Source organism: Ambystoma mexicanum, chromosome 3p (assembly GCF_040938575.1).
Source record: "Ambystoma mexicanum isolate Mex_15411 chromosome 3p, UKY_AmexF1_1, whole genome shotgun sequence".
In the NCBI taxonomy this organism is placed as follows: Eukaryota; Metazoa; Chordata; class Amphibia; order Caudata; family Ambystomatidae; genus Ambystoma; species Ambystoma mexicanum.
In genome coordinates this window covers 884,526,669-884,543,790 of record NC_090925.1, presented here as the reverse complement: position 1 = coordinate 884,543,790, position 17,122 = coordinate 884,526,669, and the positions used below count along the sequence as shown (strand labels likewise).

General features: G+C 49.0%; 1 protein-coding gene across 2 annotated transcripts in view; it reads left to right on the top strand.

Moving 5' to 3' along the window:
* The window catches only part of ACSS2 (acyl-CoA synthetase short chain family member 2), a 948,517-nt gene that overhangs the window by 282,038 nt on the left and 649,357 nt on the right, over nt 1-17,122 (top strand). For both annotated transcript variants that reach the window (XM_069652109.1, XM_069652108.1), the window contains exon 3: nt 127-218. In XM_069652109.1, the coding sequence (XP_069508210.1) occupies nt 127-218 (92 nt within the window). The remainder of the gene's footprint in view (nt 1-126; nt 219-17,122) is intronic.

Here is a 17,122-nt window from a genome sequence, read left to right as displayed (position 1 = left end):
TTTTGAGAGGTATTGCTTCGTCATTGAACACAAACAAAGACACCGGCTCCTGAGTAGTTGTTGAATACTGCCATATAGTTAGTATCGTATTTGTGACTTATTGTATCCTTTTTGTTGTTGTTGCAGGGAAGGCAATGAGCCCGGCGATGCCGTGAAAATAACGTATAGCGAGTTGCTGCAGAAGGTCTGCCAGTTTGCCAATGTTTTGCGGGAGCAAGGTATTGTACGCCAGAGAATCTGTGCCCTGTGTACACTGTTACAAGTTCACACATTTGTTTCCACTAGTATTTCTTCCAGAGATCGCCTCTGCTCCTTCACCTATTAAATGTACCTTGCCATAAATGGCCCTTCCCATGACCCGTTCCAGGGCTAAGATTGTGTCATACGTGTTTGCTGGGTCCTTTTAGTATTTGTGGTATGTACTCTGATCGTTTAGACTAATGTCACACTGCGAATAACCAGCGTGGGGAAATGCCGAGAACATATTACACATTACTGTATCGCTGTGTGCCATGATCCCATTGGTCGAGGGATCTGGAGCAACAGCAAAACATTAGGGTGCAAGTTGCACAGATTCACCAAATCATATCGGAGTATTGCGCTGTGACTAGAAAAGTGGAATGCTATTGAATTTGAAAATGTCAGGGTGTTGGTAATTGGCAGGGTGCCATGGTATTCATTTTAGTTTTGGCTATTGGGTAAAAGTTGAAACTATTGCAAATGGCTTATGAGGAGGGACACAAAACGTGTAGGTGTTTGATTATTTCCCCCACCCATTTGCCCATGGCATGCTAATCCCTATGTCCATTCCCACTCATGTCTTGCCCCCCCCGCCCAAAACACCTCCTCATGGGGTCTCTTTGAGCTCACTTTAAACCAGCCTTACTATTAAATATAGCACTTGAAGTGCCTGCCAGTTTTTTGAAAGCGGTCTTCTGAGAGTTAATGACTTAATTGGAGCTCTAAACCTGCTAGTGGTGTAATAAAAATGTCATAACCAGGTCTGCCTTCAGCCACTCAATTTATAAGCCCTGCGTGTCCTGCACTGAAGTCCTGTTAGAAACAAGCATTGGCAAAGCCATCAGTTTTGGCTTGTGTACGAGTATTAGGCATTTGCCAAGTACTGCTTTATTTACCCAGATACTCGCACCATGTGCATCTGCATTATTGATAGCCAGCTAATACCACTACGGCAGTGGCTGGCAAATGCAATACCCATACCTACACACAAGTGATAACTGTTGGCATCGCCAGTTCCTGTTATATACCGAGTTCAAGACCTAGTGCAATACTTAAGACCGATTTAACCTACAAAACTCAGCAAAAATCAAAACTTCATCCAGTTTAAAAGTGGCAATTATCTCCTTAATTGTAATTTTAATGAGGGGTATAGGATTACAGTTCTAATGCAATCATGAATTCGATGTCTGCTTTTTATTTATTTTCTTATTTTCTTTTGTATAGCACCGACTTGCGTGTGTTTTAATAGGTCGTACCCATTAATTATTTTATTTTGGAGGGGCCTGTGATATACAGGGTACTTCTGCTGTGAGAAAATAGGACTCACAGGCTTCCTCCTGCTCCTGCAGTTCCATGCCACATTGTAGTCAAATCCGAGAGCACGTATCCAGGAGTTGGCAACTCTCTCAACTCCTACAGACCACACTGAACACCTTTGTGTTTCTTACAGGAATCCATATGTTATTCATTTGTAAATCAAGGATCCTGTATTTCCCTAAAAAGACATTTCTTTATAAAAAATATACATATAACATCGTACACATTTTTTTGTTGTTGCATTTAACAGGGTTCTCACATTCATTCCAGGTTAGTGTCTATCATGTCTACAATATTGCACCATAGAGTTCTAAATTCTCTCATGTCCATATGTGTAGAAGTTCAAGTTGGTTATAGGACTTCTCACACAGAGCAATATGTACGGGGATTCAAAGAAAAGAAGAAATCACATATACTATTTACAAAATCAGAAAGACTGGACAGCTTCTTATCGTGGATCAACTCCTAAATTAATGTATTTGCTCATTCTTCTTAAGGAACCTATCCATTCTCTGTGTTTCTTGAACCTTTTCTTCTATTACCCCTAAAGTGTCTCGGAGGGGTGCTCCCTTTCCATCACCTCTGTTTAGTTTATTGGATGTGTGGATATGCAGATATATTGTCGACACACTGCATTTCGGCCTCTTTTTGTGAGATAGACCACATCCATGCATTGGTCTTCTCATTAGTTGTACCAGGCCTTCTTCAGGACAGAGTAAATTCTTTATGATGATCTTTAATCTTCTAATCCCACATTTTCACAATCTTGTTCGGTGAGCAGGACAGGGACAGGTAACCATATTGAGCGTCATTCCTTCAAGCTCTGTATCAAAGCCTCTGCGGCTTAATCCCATGTGTCAATTAAAGGTCACTGCGATGTATCAAATGCAGACCAATATTCTTCTTTTATATACGTCAGTGGGTCCTTGTCTGCTTGTACAGCGGTGTTGTAAATCAGATCACCACTGCATCTTATCTCATGAACACACTGCCGACGCGGCTGTTGAATGTTGTTTAGTATGCTCCTTGTGTACCTTGATATAGTACTACGCTGGCACAACAGTTTCACTGTAATGTCTGGGACTGTGAAACAGTCTGCTATTAGGTATTTTTTGCCCACTCTGTTATTCCTTTGTAAATTCATTCTTTATTATTTCCTGCAATATTATCACTGCAGAACCGTTCACATCAACCTTGTTTTTGTAGCTCGTAGTCGCCCGATCCTCGATTAAGAGAGTAACTTGCGAATCCATTTGTCAACAAGCAGTGTAGCAGGGGACTTGGCCAGTCTCAGTACTATCCTTTTAGCAATCTTTATACTGACAAAAAAACGGATCCTGTTTGCTCTAGGCAAGTCTGTTAGTTCTTTGTCGTCCCACATTATCAGACCCATTGAAGGGTTAGGATGGTACTTTCTCTCTGAATTTGATATGTAGTAGCTGTAAAATAAAGTAAAAGCATGACTGTACGAGGTCAATACTATTTGATAAGCACATTCTTGACTTGTCCACACAGGTTCTTTCAAAGTGGCAAGCATTTTGAAGAGCTCACTCAGGGGAGTGATCTGACTTGTACGCCCAAATGCTTAGACGCCATTTCCTGGGGGGCTGAGAGTGCCAGGCACTCAGAAGGCAATGATCATGGCGTTGATCTACGGGGCCAGCGATGGCTTTATGTACATTTAGTAGGAGCCAGATTTAGGCGGGCACATTAAAACACCTTTTCCACCTTGCACCTTTTCCCCTCAGCTCCTCTGACGCCCCTGTTCCCCCCGGGTCCTTAGATCACGCCGGGTGTGCCGTTCTGGGAAAACAGAGTTTTAAACGTGATTAATGCAGGAATGACCCAGACCTCTAGGAAAGGACAGGAAACGCCAGGTTAGTTTGTACACAAAGCGACACAAGGATAGACGGGCAGAGGGATGCTGGTGACCGTCTCTTCAGTGATCGGACGTCATCAGAGATGTATTCATTTAGTAACCAGTACACCAGCAGTTTCATGTTTTATATAAAAATGGGTAGACGCAATACACTAACACCCCATTACCAAACCCTAACATGAAGCGGCTGCATAAAAAAGTTAAAACAACCGAGAGTCTTTAAAAATATCCATACGGTCTAGATAAAGTGCACTTTATAGTACAAATATATACACAGCCTTCTTACTTGGAAGGAAGCCTGGCAGGGCTGCCTGTAAATCCGCTCTGCCGGAAAAAGGTGCTTGGATGTGCTCCTGAGCTTCATGCGAAGTGTCCAATTCCTTGGACTCTATTAAGTTGGTGTCCCCACGGCAGCAGCAGTATGGCAGGGCGGCCCAGACGCCTTACCTGTGCTGTGTCTGTCAGGTGCAGCCCAGGCTGGTCCTGAGGGTGTGGGGGGCACCTTGAATTCCTCTTTAGCAACGCTGCATATGTCTGGGGTGGCCGCTCACAATCAACAGCAGGCAGGGGTAGCGGGGGGGGGGGGGTGGGGTGCTCTCTTTGCCGGGCAGCGTATGCCATGAGCGGCCCGGCGCGTTTAGCAGCAGCAGGGGCCACAGTAGTTCCCTAGCCTGGCCATGAATCCGGAGCTGCGCAGGAATTTAACACTTCCCTTCCTGAGAACCACCTGCAATCACCTTTTAGATACAGGGAACCGTAAGATCTTACTTCAGGCAGTGGCACTTTTGAGAGTGAAATACTGTCTCTCTATCTTGGCATATCAATTAAACTAATTCCTAAATTACAAACATTTCAAAATTGGGCTGTGGTTCTGATTTTTGTCATGAAAGAATTTGACCAGATCTATCGGTCACAATGAAAGTTCGGTTGGTTGCCAATAGAAGACATGGTTTCAGTTCCGGTACAAATATGGACATTTTTGAAAACCCTGGCGCCCCACTACGTATCGTACATTAGTTAATCTTTAATTAAGCGCTTAACACCAGAGACCAGTCTCTGGGACCAGGATTCGCACCTATGTTGCTCTGCTAATCTTGCTTCCAAAACAAATGCGTTGCCCCTGAGCTATCCTCCTGCCCACATGGTACAGCCCTACTATCAGCCAACACGTTCCCTTCAATCTAATTATTAGATCCTGTTAGGTGTTGATAAATTCCAGAGGTCATCATTTGGAGGCAAACTTTTGTGTACCTTGGGGTTGTCGTCTGTGGAACAACCTGCCAATTAGGATTAATGTATACTTAGTAAATAAACCTCATACTACTACAGGGAGCACCACATGAAGGATTAGTGCGGTCCAGGCGGTGGTGGGGAACTGCTGTGCTGAAGAGAGCCAGGTCGTTCCACCCACCCAGGCAATGTGGCGCCATGTTGACAACATCCCGGACTGTGCAGGTGAAGCACAGTGTACAGCGTCCCTTTTAGCACTGGCATGCTGCCTTATACATGGTTGGATCAACCAGGTGTCCCTATTATTCGGTGCAGAGTGCCAACTTGGCCCTCCTTAGTGAGGGCCAGGCTCTAGAAAACTGTTCAATGGCACTTCACTCATACTTTTGTTTATCTTTGGGTTATTGCCCGTTTTTGAAAGGGCCAGGTGCAGCTTATGCCCGGGGGGACCTACTATTAAAATTGCAACCTGGGGGAATCCGGACTGTACCATTTCAAAGTAAAAATACACATGCCCCACTAAGCACCAAGGGGCTGGGGGGGTACATAGTTCTCCTTTCAGCTGCTCGCTATGAGCCACAAAGTGAGAGATTGGCTGACATTACTCCAGCATCTCTGGAGTGCTGCCCACTAGCAGCCTCTTTAATTCCTTTATTTGTGTTCTCTGCTTCGTGCCAACTGTGCCCAATGAGATTTGATAACCTATAGATAACAGGGCAGCACTGCCAGCAGGGGTGTTGCTAGGTCTGCAAAAGATCTTGGGCTAGGCTGATGTCGGGACCGGTGGGACTCTGGGCTAGCTAGCCTTTTGGTTGTAGCCCTTGAGGTTTTATCCAGGGCTACAACCAAAAGACCCGGGGCTGTAGCCCCCTCAGCCCTTCCCTAGCAACGCCTCTGGGCAGCAGTTTTTTTTTTAATAGTTCTTTTTATTAAACATATAACATGAACATTAGCTGGTCAATGGTAAGCGGTATTCAAAGACAAAAGGAAAGGGGGAGAGGGGTCACCACATCATTGCTACTACCGTGCGCATGCTGGGGTGGTTCAGGGGAACACACGTGGGAGAGGCGAGGGGGGACAAGGCGGTCAGGCCCCCAGAGGTGGCCCACAGCCTCTGTATCCCCATTGTCTTATACCCCCTTTGGTCTCGGGGATCACGCAAGCTCTGCCCAGTTCCCCCAACCTTAGAGTACTTCCCAGGGCAGCCTCTGGCAGTGTATATCCTTTTCTCCAATGATGCACATTGGTCCATTTCATTAGCCCATCTATTAATGCACAGTTTATCCGGGGATCCCCATGTGGAGGCGATGAGTCTTTTCCCCAGTCCCAGGGCTACTAAGATGAAGATCTTCTCATATTTATTATAGTCCACCTCTCCCCAGATGCCCAGTATTACCGTCTTAGGGTCCAGTGAGACCAGAGATTCCAGGGCCGTACCTATCCTGCGAGTGCATTGGGTCCAAAAGTCCTGAATGACATCACAGTCCCAGAGCATATGGAAAAAGGTACTCTCTTCCCGGTGACACCGCTAGCAGACCCAATCCTCCACCAACCCCCACTTCAACATAGATGTCCTGGAGTAATATGCTTGATGGAGTATCTTGAATTGTATTAGGCGGAGCTTGGAGTCTATCCCAATCTCCCGAGGGGACATCAGGGCCTCCACCCATTCCTCCACTTCTAGCGTGCCCACTACCCGTTCCCATTTTTCACAGAGTCCAGTGAGTTCTTGTGTCCCGAAGGCAGTGATTACCTGATAGTGTTGATGTGACTTTGGCCGGTATCCCAGTGTGGAGCATGTTTGCCTCCAGGGGGGAGCATTTGGGAACATCTGCTGGTGTTGGGAATTGGGTCTGGATGGCGTGTGTGAGTTGCATGTGTCTGAATCTTTCCATCGGGGGTAGCATGAACTTATCCTGTGTATCAGTGAATGTTGCTATGCCCCCCTCTTGTACTACGTCTGCCAGGGTTCGTATCCCCATTTCTTCCCACCTTACAAAATGGCCCAATTTTGAGGATTTCCGGGATTTGTGCATTATTCCAGAGAGGTTGGTCCAGCATAGGTGTCCCTTCCCAGCCCATGTGTCGGGTGGCTTCTGCCCAGACCTTGTGAATCTGCCTCGACATCTCAAGGCCGGCCATGTCCCCCTCGGCCCATAAAGCACCCAGAGGGGTGTGATCGTCCCCCAACCTTTAATCTCCCCTCCTATGTGTGGGAGCCCTGGGTCCCCGTGGAGCCAGTCATTCGCCTCCCCCAGTTGGGCGGCCCAATAGTATGCCCGGAGGCATGGGAGCCCGATATCTCCTTCCCAAACTGATTGCTGTAGGGTTTTCAGTGCTATGCGGGGTTGTTTCCCGCCCCAGATGAGTCCTTGAAGGGCTGTCTCTATGACCCTGAAGGTTGTGTGAGGGATGTGTAGGGGGCATTCTGGAGAACGTAGAGGAAGCGTGGGAGAGAGAGCATTTTAAACAGAGCCGTCCGTCCCAGCAATGTCCGTGGGAGTGCTTGCCAGTGGGTAACGTCTGTAACAAATCTGTCGATCACCGGCTGCAGGTTTAGGCGCGTAAACTTTGCGGCGGTATGGCTGATAGTGATACCTAGGTACGTAAAGTTTTGGGTGGAGACCGAATAGGGGCATTGCCAGGGAATTGCGTCATCGCCGCCCTGAAGAGGGAAGAGAACCGTTTTTTGGGTATTTACTTTCAGGCCACAGAAGGACTGATACTGGTTAAGGATGTTCGTTGCAGCCAGACATGAGGATTTGGGGTTGCTCAAGTAGACTAGCAGGTCATCTGCGTAGAGTGAGACCCGGTCTTCTCCACCCCGCGGGCACGCAAAGCTGGACCACTCCGTTGTTGACCGGAGCCAGCGGTTCTATGGCTAGTATGAATAGCAAGAGGGAAAAGGGACAGCCATGCCTGGTGCCCCGCCCGAGCCGAAAGATCCTGGAGGCAGTCCGTTCACCCTCACGGAGGCTTCAGGAGATTCATATAGCAGTTTGACCCATGCCATATAGTTGGCGCCAAATCGCATCCTTTCCATAATGGCCCAGAGGGCAGACCACCCTACCTAGTCAAAAGCTTTTTCAAAATCTACTGCAAATTGTGCGAGTGGGTCATCTATTTTAGCGGTTGTGTCTATGGCGAGCTGCACCCTCCGGAGGTTCATCCGAGTGGACCTTGACAGTATAAAGCCACATTAGTCTGGGTGGACCAGGGAGTGGATGGCCCGCAGAAGTCGATTGGCGAGGACACGTGCTGGACCTTAGCCTCCCCATTGATAAGGGAGATTGGTCTGTACGAGGCGCAAAGCTCTGGTGGTTTCGGGATCACCACTATGGCTGCTTGTCAGAGGTCATGGGGGAGCAAGCCAGCATGCGGTGCACGTGGCCTATGATCAGTTCTCCTAGCCTTTTCCACGATTCCACCGGGAAGCCATTGGGGCCCGGTGCTTTCCTGGTTTGGAGTTGGGTCAGGGCATCTGTTACCACCTCCTCCGTGATTTCTTTCTCAAGCCTACCTATCTGTTGCTCAGAGTTTTGGGAGTGTGACAGAGTCCAGGAAGTTTGTGTCTGCAGGATTCGGTAGAGGCGGAGGCGGGTAGTAGAGCTGCTCATAGAATGTCGCAAATGTCTCAGCTATCTCGGCATCTTCGGAGAGTAGTTCTCCCGTGGGTCCCTGTATAGCACGCACAAACCCTTTGTTACTTTCCCGCCTCTCTAACCAGGCCAGTGTCTTACCTGCCCGTTTCATAAATCTGGCTACGCATGACCCAGTGGGCCATTCTGGCATTGTCTAGGGCCAGATTCCGTAGTGCTTCCTGGGCCGTCACTAGTGCCTCTTTTGCGGCCTCTGTCCCCATCGCGAGGTACTCTTCTTCGATCCTGGCAATGTTGTCCTCTGCCTCTGTTATTTCCCGGTTATGCGACACCTGTTGGGCCGCCACCAGAGAAATCGCCTCGCCCCGGAGAACCGCTTTATATCCCTCCCAGAGTGGGATGGGGCTTTCAACCGAACCTTCGTTCAGGGAGAAATATTCGTTTGTCTTTTGGGCGAGTCCCTCCATAACTTCTGGGATCCCGAGGTATTATGAATTGAGACGCCAGGTAGACTTGTGCATTTTGGAGCCTTGTTTGATAGACATAATCAGTGGGGAGTGGTCTGAGATGCCACGGGCCAGGTATGTGGCCGTTTGGAGTCTGTGTGTCATGTTGCGTGGGACAAAGAAGTAGTCAATGAGCTATAGAGATTTGTGTGCCCCTGAGAGAAAGGAGAAGCCGGTGTCTGTGGGGTGAAGTGCATGCCAAACGTCTACCCAACGCAGTGCCCTGGCGAATGAGTTTAGTTTGGTCGAGTGGTCGGGGTTTCTGGAGCCCACGTGTGTTCTGTCCCGAACCACATCCATCACCTCATTGAAATCCCCTCCCCCAGTCGTATTCCGCCCCCGTTGCCCCCCAGATCCCATGTACCATATTCCAGTGAGAACCGAGTCTTTGTGACCATATGCTTCAACCCAAGCAAAATCAATAATCAACAACATGTGAACCCCCCACCGCCTCCCGGATAGATCTGTGTCCTCTCCATCTCCAGTCATGTCTGTGATATCCGGATCCCTCCCTGTAATTCCCCCCATCCAGGAGTACCTGTAGCCCTAACTGCGCGCAAAACTTCAAACCGGGACATTGTTAATGTTACGAAGTGCTCAGTTTGTCTGCTCGTGAGCCTTGCTGCCTTTCCTCGGCAGCCGCAAGGTCGTTATCATCCAGCCGCAGGTGTATCACTGTCCGTATCTCGGCCGTGCGTCCTCATCCATTCTCCGTGCCTTTCTCACCTTCTCGTGGGGGCCTAGGTATGTTTTGGTCCAGCGTATCAGGTTGCAGTGGTGAATGGTCCGCTCTGCTTTTTTGGGGCAGGGGTCCACTTGGGGAGCGTTGCTGTCCTGGTTCATTCAGGATTTGGGTCTCCAGCCAATCCCAGGCTTCTTTTGGCGAGTAGAACAGATGGGTGACGCCATTGTGGTGTACCTTCAGAAGTGCTGGGAAGAAGAGTGCGTATTTTATACATAGCGAGTGTAGCTTTTTTTTAACTGAGTCGAAAGACTGTCTGGCCCTCTGGACTTCCCTGGTGTAGTCAGGATAAAAGCCAACTCAGTGGCCATTGTAGGTGATCGGGCCGGTTGCTCGAGCCATCTGGAGAATGGCGTCTCTGTCGTGAAAGTTCGTCAGTTTTGCAATAAGTGTTTGCGGCGGTGCACCTGGTATCAGGCGTCCCGATGGGACTCTGTGGGCGCGCTCAATAGAGAAGAATTTGGAAAATTTGTTCGGGGCAAACGCCTCGGCCAGCCAGTCTTCCAGGAAGAGTTTGGCACTGGGCTCTTCCTCCTTTTCCGGGATCCCGATGATCTGGATATTGTTGCGTCTTGCTCGTCCCTCACTGTCCTTAGCCCTGTTTTCCAGTTGGGACACCTTTTGGGTGATAGTGGCCAGGTGCTTTTCCATCTGCTTTACTGTGTCCTACGTATTGGAGATCCTCTCCTCTGTCTCTCCCAAACTCGCAGATACATTATGGAGGTCTTGGCGTAGGAACGAGAGCTCCGTTGATAGGCCACCTATTTTCCCCTCTAGTGATGATCTCGACTCTCTAATGGCCTTCATGACATCCGTCAGTGAGATGGTACGGTCATCTGTCATCGCTTCGTCCCCCACTGGGGCCTGGGTGGGGGGCACTTGTGTGGCACCCACTGCGTATAGGTCCATTTTACTTTGGAGGGTCTGCTGCTTCACCTTGTCCTTGCCCATGTTTTCTGGACCCCGCTCCTTCGCCCTGTAGACCTTCTTTTGCAGAGGGTATACCTGGGGCCCTGAGGGTCTTGTGTCAAGTGCGGGCCTGCACCCGCCAGTTTTTGAGGTCTATTTGAGATGCTGCCCCCCTTGGGCAGGTGTCCGCGCAGTCTGTTTAATGCGCGTGGGGCTGCTGCTGCTGGTCAAGTCCAGTGTGGCTAAGGCCTCTGGGTGGGGGGGGCCTTTGGGGTGTTGCAGGTGTCTGCGCAGTGTCGTCCACAGGGTATTGGGCTGTCGCTCTCCTCTGCCTTTTCCCAGGCCCTGGGTCAAGGGATAGCGGGTTAATGGGCTCTCCTGGCTCGGTTACACCAGAGGGAGTAGGGTTTTTGCTGGGGGTTTCTAACCTCTTCTCTGGCCTGATGGAGTTGGGCCCAGGTCTCTTCCAGTGCTGCGGGGCCTTGATGTGCCGTCTCTTTCTTGAGGCGTGGTTTCCCCGTGGGCCTTGTCTACGGTCTGCCGTTCTGTAGGTAGCCTTGAGGCGGGGGTCAGCACGTGTCCAGTGGGGTATGTGGGTCCTTGCAGGCTCGTTTCCAGCGCCCAAAGGGGAATGCCTCACCTCCAGTGCAGTGTGGTTAGTCTCAGCCTCCGGGTCTCTGGTGAGTGTCGGCCCTGCAGGCGACCGTTGTCCAGTCGATGTTGGGGGCAGTCTGCTAGTCGCCCCCAGTTGTGATGGGGTCCTCCTGGGGAGAGCCTTCCCCTCTTGAGCTGTACCCCACCCTCCGGTCGGCACTCCTGCGGTGTGACTGGGGGAGAGGGAAACCTCTCACAGTATGTGCCTGGAGTCCCTCATGTCATGGGGGTAAGGGAACTGTGTGCCGCGGGGCCGGGACCCCGGTCTCCTATGTCGCTGCAGGCAGCTCCGCCTCTCCTGCGGTGTCTCTCGGGTGTTGCTGGTGCCCCCGCGGGTGGTGTGCGGGCCCAGATTGCCTTCCGGGGGACTGCGGGGCCAGTGAGGCGCGTGTATCCGTCAGCCTCCTGGCTGCGAGATGGCGACTCTCGGATGGCGAGGGCCTCTCGGCCCGTTTGCTGCTCCAACCGCTTCGATTTTTGTCAGACTACCGGTGGTCAGCTTCCCCGGGTGTTCAGCTGCCTGCTGCTGCCCTTAGCTTGGGGGTTCCGACTCCGGGGGGGGAGGGGCAGGATTCTTCTCAGGATATTGGCGGCTGCCGGGAGCTGGTTGTCAGGATTAGTCAGGCGAGGACAAAGGCAGCGAATATGGCAAGGGAAATGTGCACCCAGGAACTACGACTCAGGTATGCTAGAACCCAGGAGTGCAAATAGAGTGTGACATCAAAACCAATACATGAAAAGGGATGTGGGGTAAGCACCTGACCGCGAGGAAAGTCGGCAAGCGCCTTACCCCCAATTGCTGTTACAGGTACTGACAGCGCTAAACCCACGTGGAGGGCAAGCAATGACAGGATCTGTGTACTAACACTCTTGATGGTATTACATAAGGGAACTTAAGAACTGTACTCACGAGGACGAGATAAACCTCTTGAATGTCAGCTAGCCCACGAATCCTGTTGAAGAAACTGGGACCCCGAAAGGCTAGAACAGCAATGGAAGGAAAACTAAATACCTAAATGGGAATAGTGTTTGTAAAATAGTGAGGAAAACATAAGCATTCACACAGGAGCTAGCTACTACCGCACACCACACCTAATAATCAAAGGGAAAATAAATGCAGAAGTGCAGTGGAAAACATGGAATGGATCCTCTAGGAAGTAAGGATCAGGAGCAGGGAAAAACGAAATAACCTATGCAAACTTCTTCCTACCCCTCCAAGGAAAAGACAGGAAACTAAACTAAGAGGAAGGCTAAGGCAAATGGGTAACAGCAGCAAAGGACAGAGTCAAAGAAATATAGAACACAGACAAACTGGGCTGCATCTAAAAGGGGAAAGCACTGAAAATTGCTGCCTGCAAACAGAGGAAGACAAAAAGGGAAATCAAGGGAGCAGAAATCAATTAGCGCATGAATCCGAAATTCAGGGCGGAGGAAACAAGAAAACGGGAACAAGGAAGTAGGTACAAAGGCAAGGAACCAGGAACCAGGGACTAGTCAAAAACAGGAACACTGCAAACGATGACCAGCGCTGGACTGAAGTGAGACTGAGGCTTTTAAAGCTGTTTAACGAGCACACGCCTCAGGTGTGCTGACTGCTGCACCTGCAGCCACAGGTGTTGCCTATCCTCCACCCAACCTTGTCCTGCAAGGGTGGAGGTGGAGCAGTGGGCCAGGCATTCTGGGAAGCACAGTCATTTGGTTAAAGAAGCATGCTGGCTGCCAAAAACCTGGAATGGATCCGGAAGGGAAGTAGTTTGGAAAATAGGGATTTAGCGCTCCCAATTCATTACAGCACTGTGGCATTAGGTTCTGAGGAAATGTCCAGCAAGGAATAAGCCCCAAAACATGCCCCCAAGTGGCGGGAACGGGAGCGAAGGGAGCGAGTCGTGACAGTATACCCCCTCCTACGGCCCTCTTCGGGTGCCCGCCACCCGTACGAGACTTCTTCTTTCCATGATGGGAGTGCTTTTTCTTTGGAGGTGGCACTGATGGAAATGGTGACTTCTGGTGAGGAAGAGACTCATGGTTCGAAGAAAGGCATGAAGAACTTGCAGGACCTGGAGCAGAGTTGGAAGGTCCAGGAAGCTCAGTCACTGGGAGTGGACCCTTGTAAGTCTTTGAGGAGGGAGGCAGGCTGGTGCAACTTGCCTTAGACGATGGTAGAAGTTCTGTTAGCCTTTCCGCCGAGAGCGGACATGCGGGAGGTGAGGAAGTTGCTGGCTTCAGGAAATGTTCATGTTCAGCCATTAGAGAAGGTGGCGGCTGAGGTAGAGGTTCAGATCTTTTTCTGTCATCCATCTGGGAAAAGGCTTGTGGTTGAAAATGATTAAGGTTTGACTGCACATATTCTACGCCTTGGATGCCTGGAAGTCCCATGGGTTGTACGAGGCTGGTACTCCTGGTGACAGTCGTGTAGCCACTTTGTTGCACGTTGGATACAACAGCAGGGACGTTTGGCATACTGATAGGAGTGATAGACACAGTACTTGGTATTTCAGGCACACTCGCAGAAGGAGCAATAACAGACACATCTTGAACTGCAGCAGTCATTCCCTTCCTTTGGCTACTAGCACCCAACTGGTGCTTCTTGGCGGAATTCTGTTGCACAAGTTCTGTAGGTAATACGCCGGTCTGCACCACCCCCTGTGCACACCCAGGTGAGTGGTTCTGACTCACCACTTGGTCCAGCTTGATGACTCTGAAGCGGGAGCTGGCAAAAGTCTCAAACTCTGATGCTGCATTTTTAGGAGGCTCTGATGCTAAAGTGAAGCAGTTGGGAGAATCGTCTTGTGGAAAAGGCAGGCATTCTGGTGCTCCTCCTGAAGCAAAAGAAAGGCAATCTAAACGTTCATCGACAGTAAATGTTTGGGATTCAGGAGGACTGTCTGGAGCAGTAGAAAATATAGCAGGATCTGATGGTGTAGACAGGTATACCTCTGATGTTGGAAGCGAAGCTAAGCAGGATACCGGTGTATCATGAACTGAAGGCAAACAAGCAATAAACTCTGGAACTGAAGACATGCACATATGATGGACTACCGGAGGCTCTCTGGCTGAAGGATGATCTTCTGGATGAGTCACTGTAGCTGAAGACAGGCAGGCCAGAGGAAACTTTGAAGCTGAAGGCATGCGAGTTGGAGCCATCTCGGTAGCTGAATCCAAACATGTCAGGGTCTTTGGGACTAACCCCGTGCATGGTGGAGGCTCTTGATTAAATGGCAGACATGGCAGCGGTTCATTGATTGAAGACACGTGTACCAAAGATGACTGCAGGGCTGTGGATTGGATCATAGAAGAGTCAATGGTTGTAGGAGGACACACAGAAGTCTCAGAAGTTGATAGACACATTAGTGGCTCAGGAATGGAGGGCACCTTTAGGGCATTAGACTCCTTGGCTCCAGTAACCAAGGACTGAACTGTACCCTTGCAGTCCTTTTCTTTAGTGGGTGACACAGAGTCTCTTTCTTTGTGGAAGTCAAAATCAACCAGTGGAATCACCATAGTAAAGTCTCTGTTAATCAGGATTTCGTCAATTGTCCATTCCTCTGTCTTAGCTTCTGAAAGAGGCAGATTAACAATCAACAGTTCAGGAATCGCCTGCTGGTCTTTTGGTTCTGTATACTGTGGAATGAGTTCATCAGAACATGAAATCTGTACTGTCTCTGACTGTTCGTATTGATCAGAATTGGCAGAAGGAAGAGTGAACCCAGAGGTAAGATCGTCTTCCACATCAGCTTTAACATCTACTTCAGTCTCAGCAGCTGTATCAAGAGCAGGACCTAAGCCTACTGTAGTGACTGAATCTGTGTATGCCACCTTTGTGTATTGTGTTTGGAGATCAGAAGCTTGTATGTGTGCTAGCTCAGAATTATGACAGACTGCTACACAGGAAACTTTAGGTAAAGGAGTGGCTTGTAAATCTTCAGCTAACTGCAATCCCTGACAATCAGCAGAACAATTGTTAGAAACTGTGCCCAGATTGAGCGCTGTGCTAGAAGAAAGACTTTCACTTCCAATAGATCTAACATATTGGCAATTATCATGGTTTACCAAAGTCTCTGCACTCAGGGGCTGAACTGTGTTCACTTCATCAACATCAATGGATAAAGTCTGAGGTGTATTCAGGAATGCGTGCAAGATCTTATTCTCCTCTTGTAAAGAAATGAATTCTTGTGTTAACTCCTCAAGCTTAGCTCTTAGCATGCCCTGCATTAACTGTACATCACTATCAGTAGGCACAGGGGGAGGCATAGTGGCATCAGGGCTGGATCCTGCACTAGCAATCTGGATGTGCACCGATTGTGCATTATCCTCAACTGCTTTCAGGTTCTGAGATTTATACTTTCTCATACTAACTTGGTCTGTGTTACCCTTAAGCAATCTATTGACCTTCGACCTCTTGACATTAGGGACTACCGTATGTACTTGTGCAAAGAAGTATTTGGACTGAGGGTAGAAAACTGAAGTTATGCAAGGAACCCCTCCATTCGTTATGTTTGTACCATGAAACTGTTCTATCTGAGGTGAAGCACAACTGGAATCATGGGGTTCAACAACAGAGGTACTCTTGTATAATAAGTCTAACAGTGTGTTGTTTTCTGCGGCTAAGGCTTGCGCTGACATAGAATCGGGATCAGAACAAAAGATCGAACTAGGATCAGGCAATGTAGGATGTGCCATCCTATGGGAAAAATACTTTGCTCGTAAATGCCCATTCGTGACAAGGAGTTCATTTAAGCCAAGACTAGTGATTTGATTGTCACAGGTAAATGTAGGGGAAGCTTTCTGTACAAGCTTGTTAGAGGCCTTGCTGCCTTTCTTTCTTAAACTTGGCATATTCAATGGGAATTTTAGGCTGGTCATACTGTCAGGATTAGTCAGGCGAGGACAAAGGCAGCGAATATGGCAAGGGAAATGTGCACCCAGGAACCACGACTCAGGTATGCTAGAACCCAGGAGTGCAAATAGAGTGTGACATCAAAACCAATACATGAAAAGGGATGTGGGGTAAGCACCTGACCGCGAGGAAAGTCGGCAAGCGCCTTACCCCCAATTGCTGTTACAGGTACTGACAGCGCTAAACCCACGTGGAGGGCAAGCAATGACAGGATCTGTGTACTAACACTCTTGATGGTATTACATAAGGGAACTTAAGAACTGTACTCACGAGGACGAGATAAACCTCTTGAATGTCAGCTAGCCCACGAATCCTGTTGAAGAAACTGGGACCCCGAAAGGCTAGAACAGCAATGGAAGGAAAACTAAATACCTAAATGGGAATAGTGTTTGTAAAATAGTGAGGAAAACATAAGCATTCACACAGGAGCTAGCTACTACCGCACACCACACCTAATAATCAAAGGGAAAATAAATGCAGAAGTGCAGTGGAAAACATGGAATGGATCCTCTAGGAAGTAAGGATCAGGAGCAGGGAAAAACGAAATAACCTATGCAAACTTCTTCCTACCCCTCCAAGGAAAAGACAGGAAACTAAACTAAGAGGAAGGCTAAGGCAAATGGGTAACAGCAGCAAAGGACAGAGTCAAAGAAATATAGAACACAGACAAACTGGGCTGCATCTAAAAGGGGAAAGCACTGAAAATTGCTGCCTGCAAACAGAGGAAGACAAAAAGGGAAATCAAGGGAGCAGAAATCAATTAGCGCATGAATCCGAAATTCAGGGCGGAGGAAACAAGAAAACGGGAACAAGGAAGTAGGTACAAAGGCAAGGAACCAGGAACCAGGGACTAGTCAAAAACAGGAACACTGCAAACGATGACCAGCGCTGGACTGAAGTGAGACTGAGGCTTTTAAAGCTGTTTAACGAGCACACGCCTCAGGTGTGCTGGCTGCTGCACCTGCAGCCACAGGTGTTGCCTATCCTCCACCCAACCTTGTCCTGCAAGGGTGGAGGTGGAGCAGTGGGCCAGGCATTCTGGGAAGCACAGTCATTTGGTTAAAGAAGCATGCTGGCTGCCAAAAACCTGGAATGGATCCGGAAGGGAAGTAGTTTGGAAAATAGGGATTTAGCGCTCCCAATTCATTA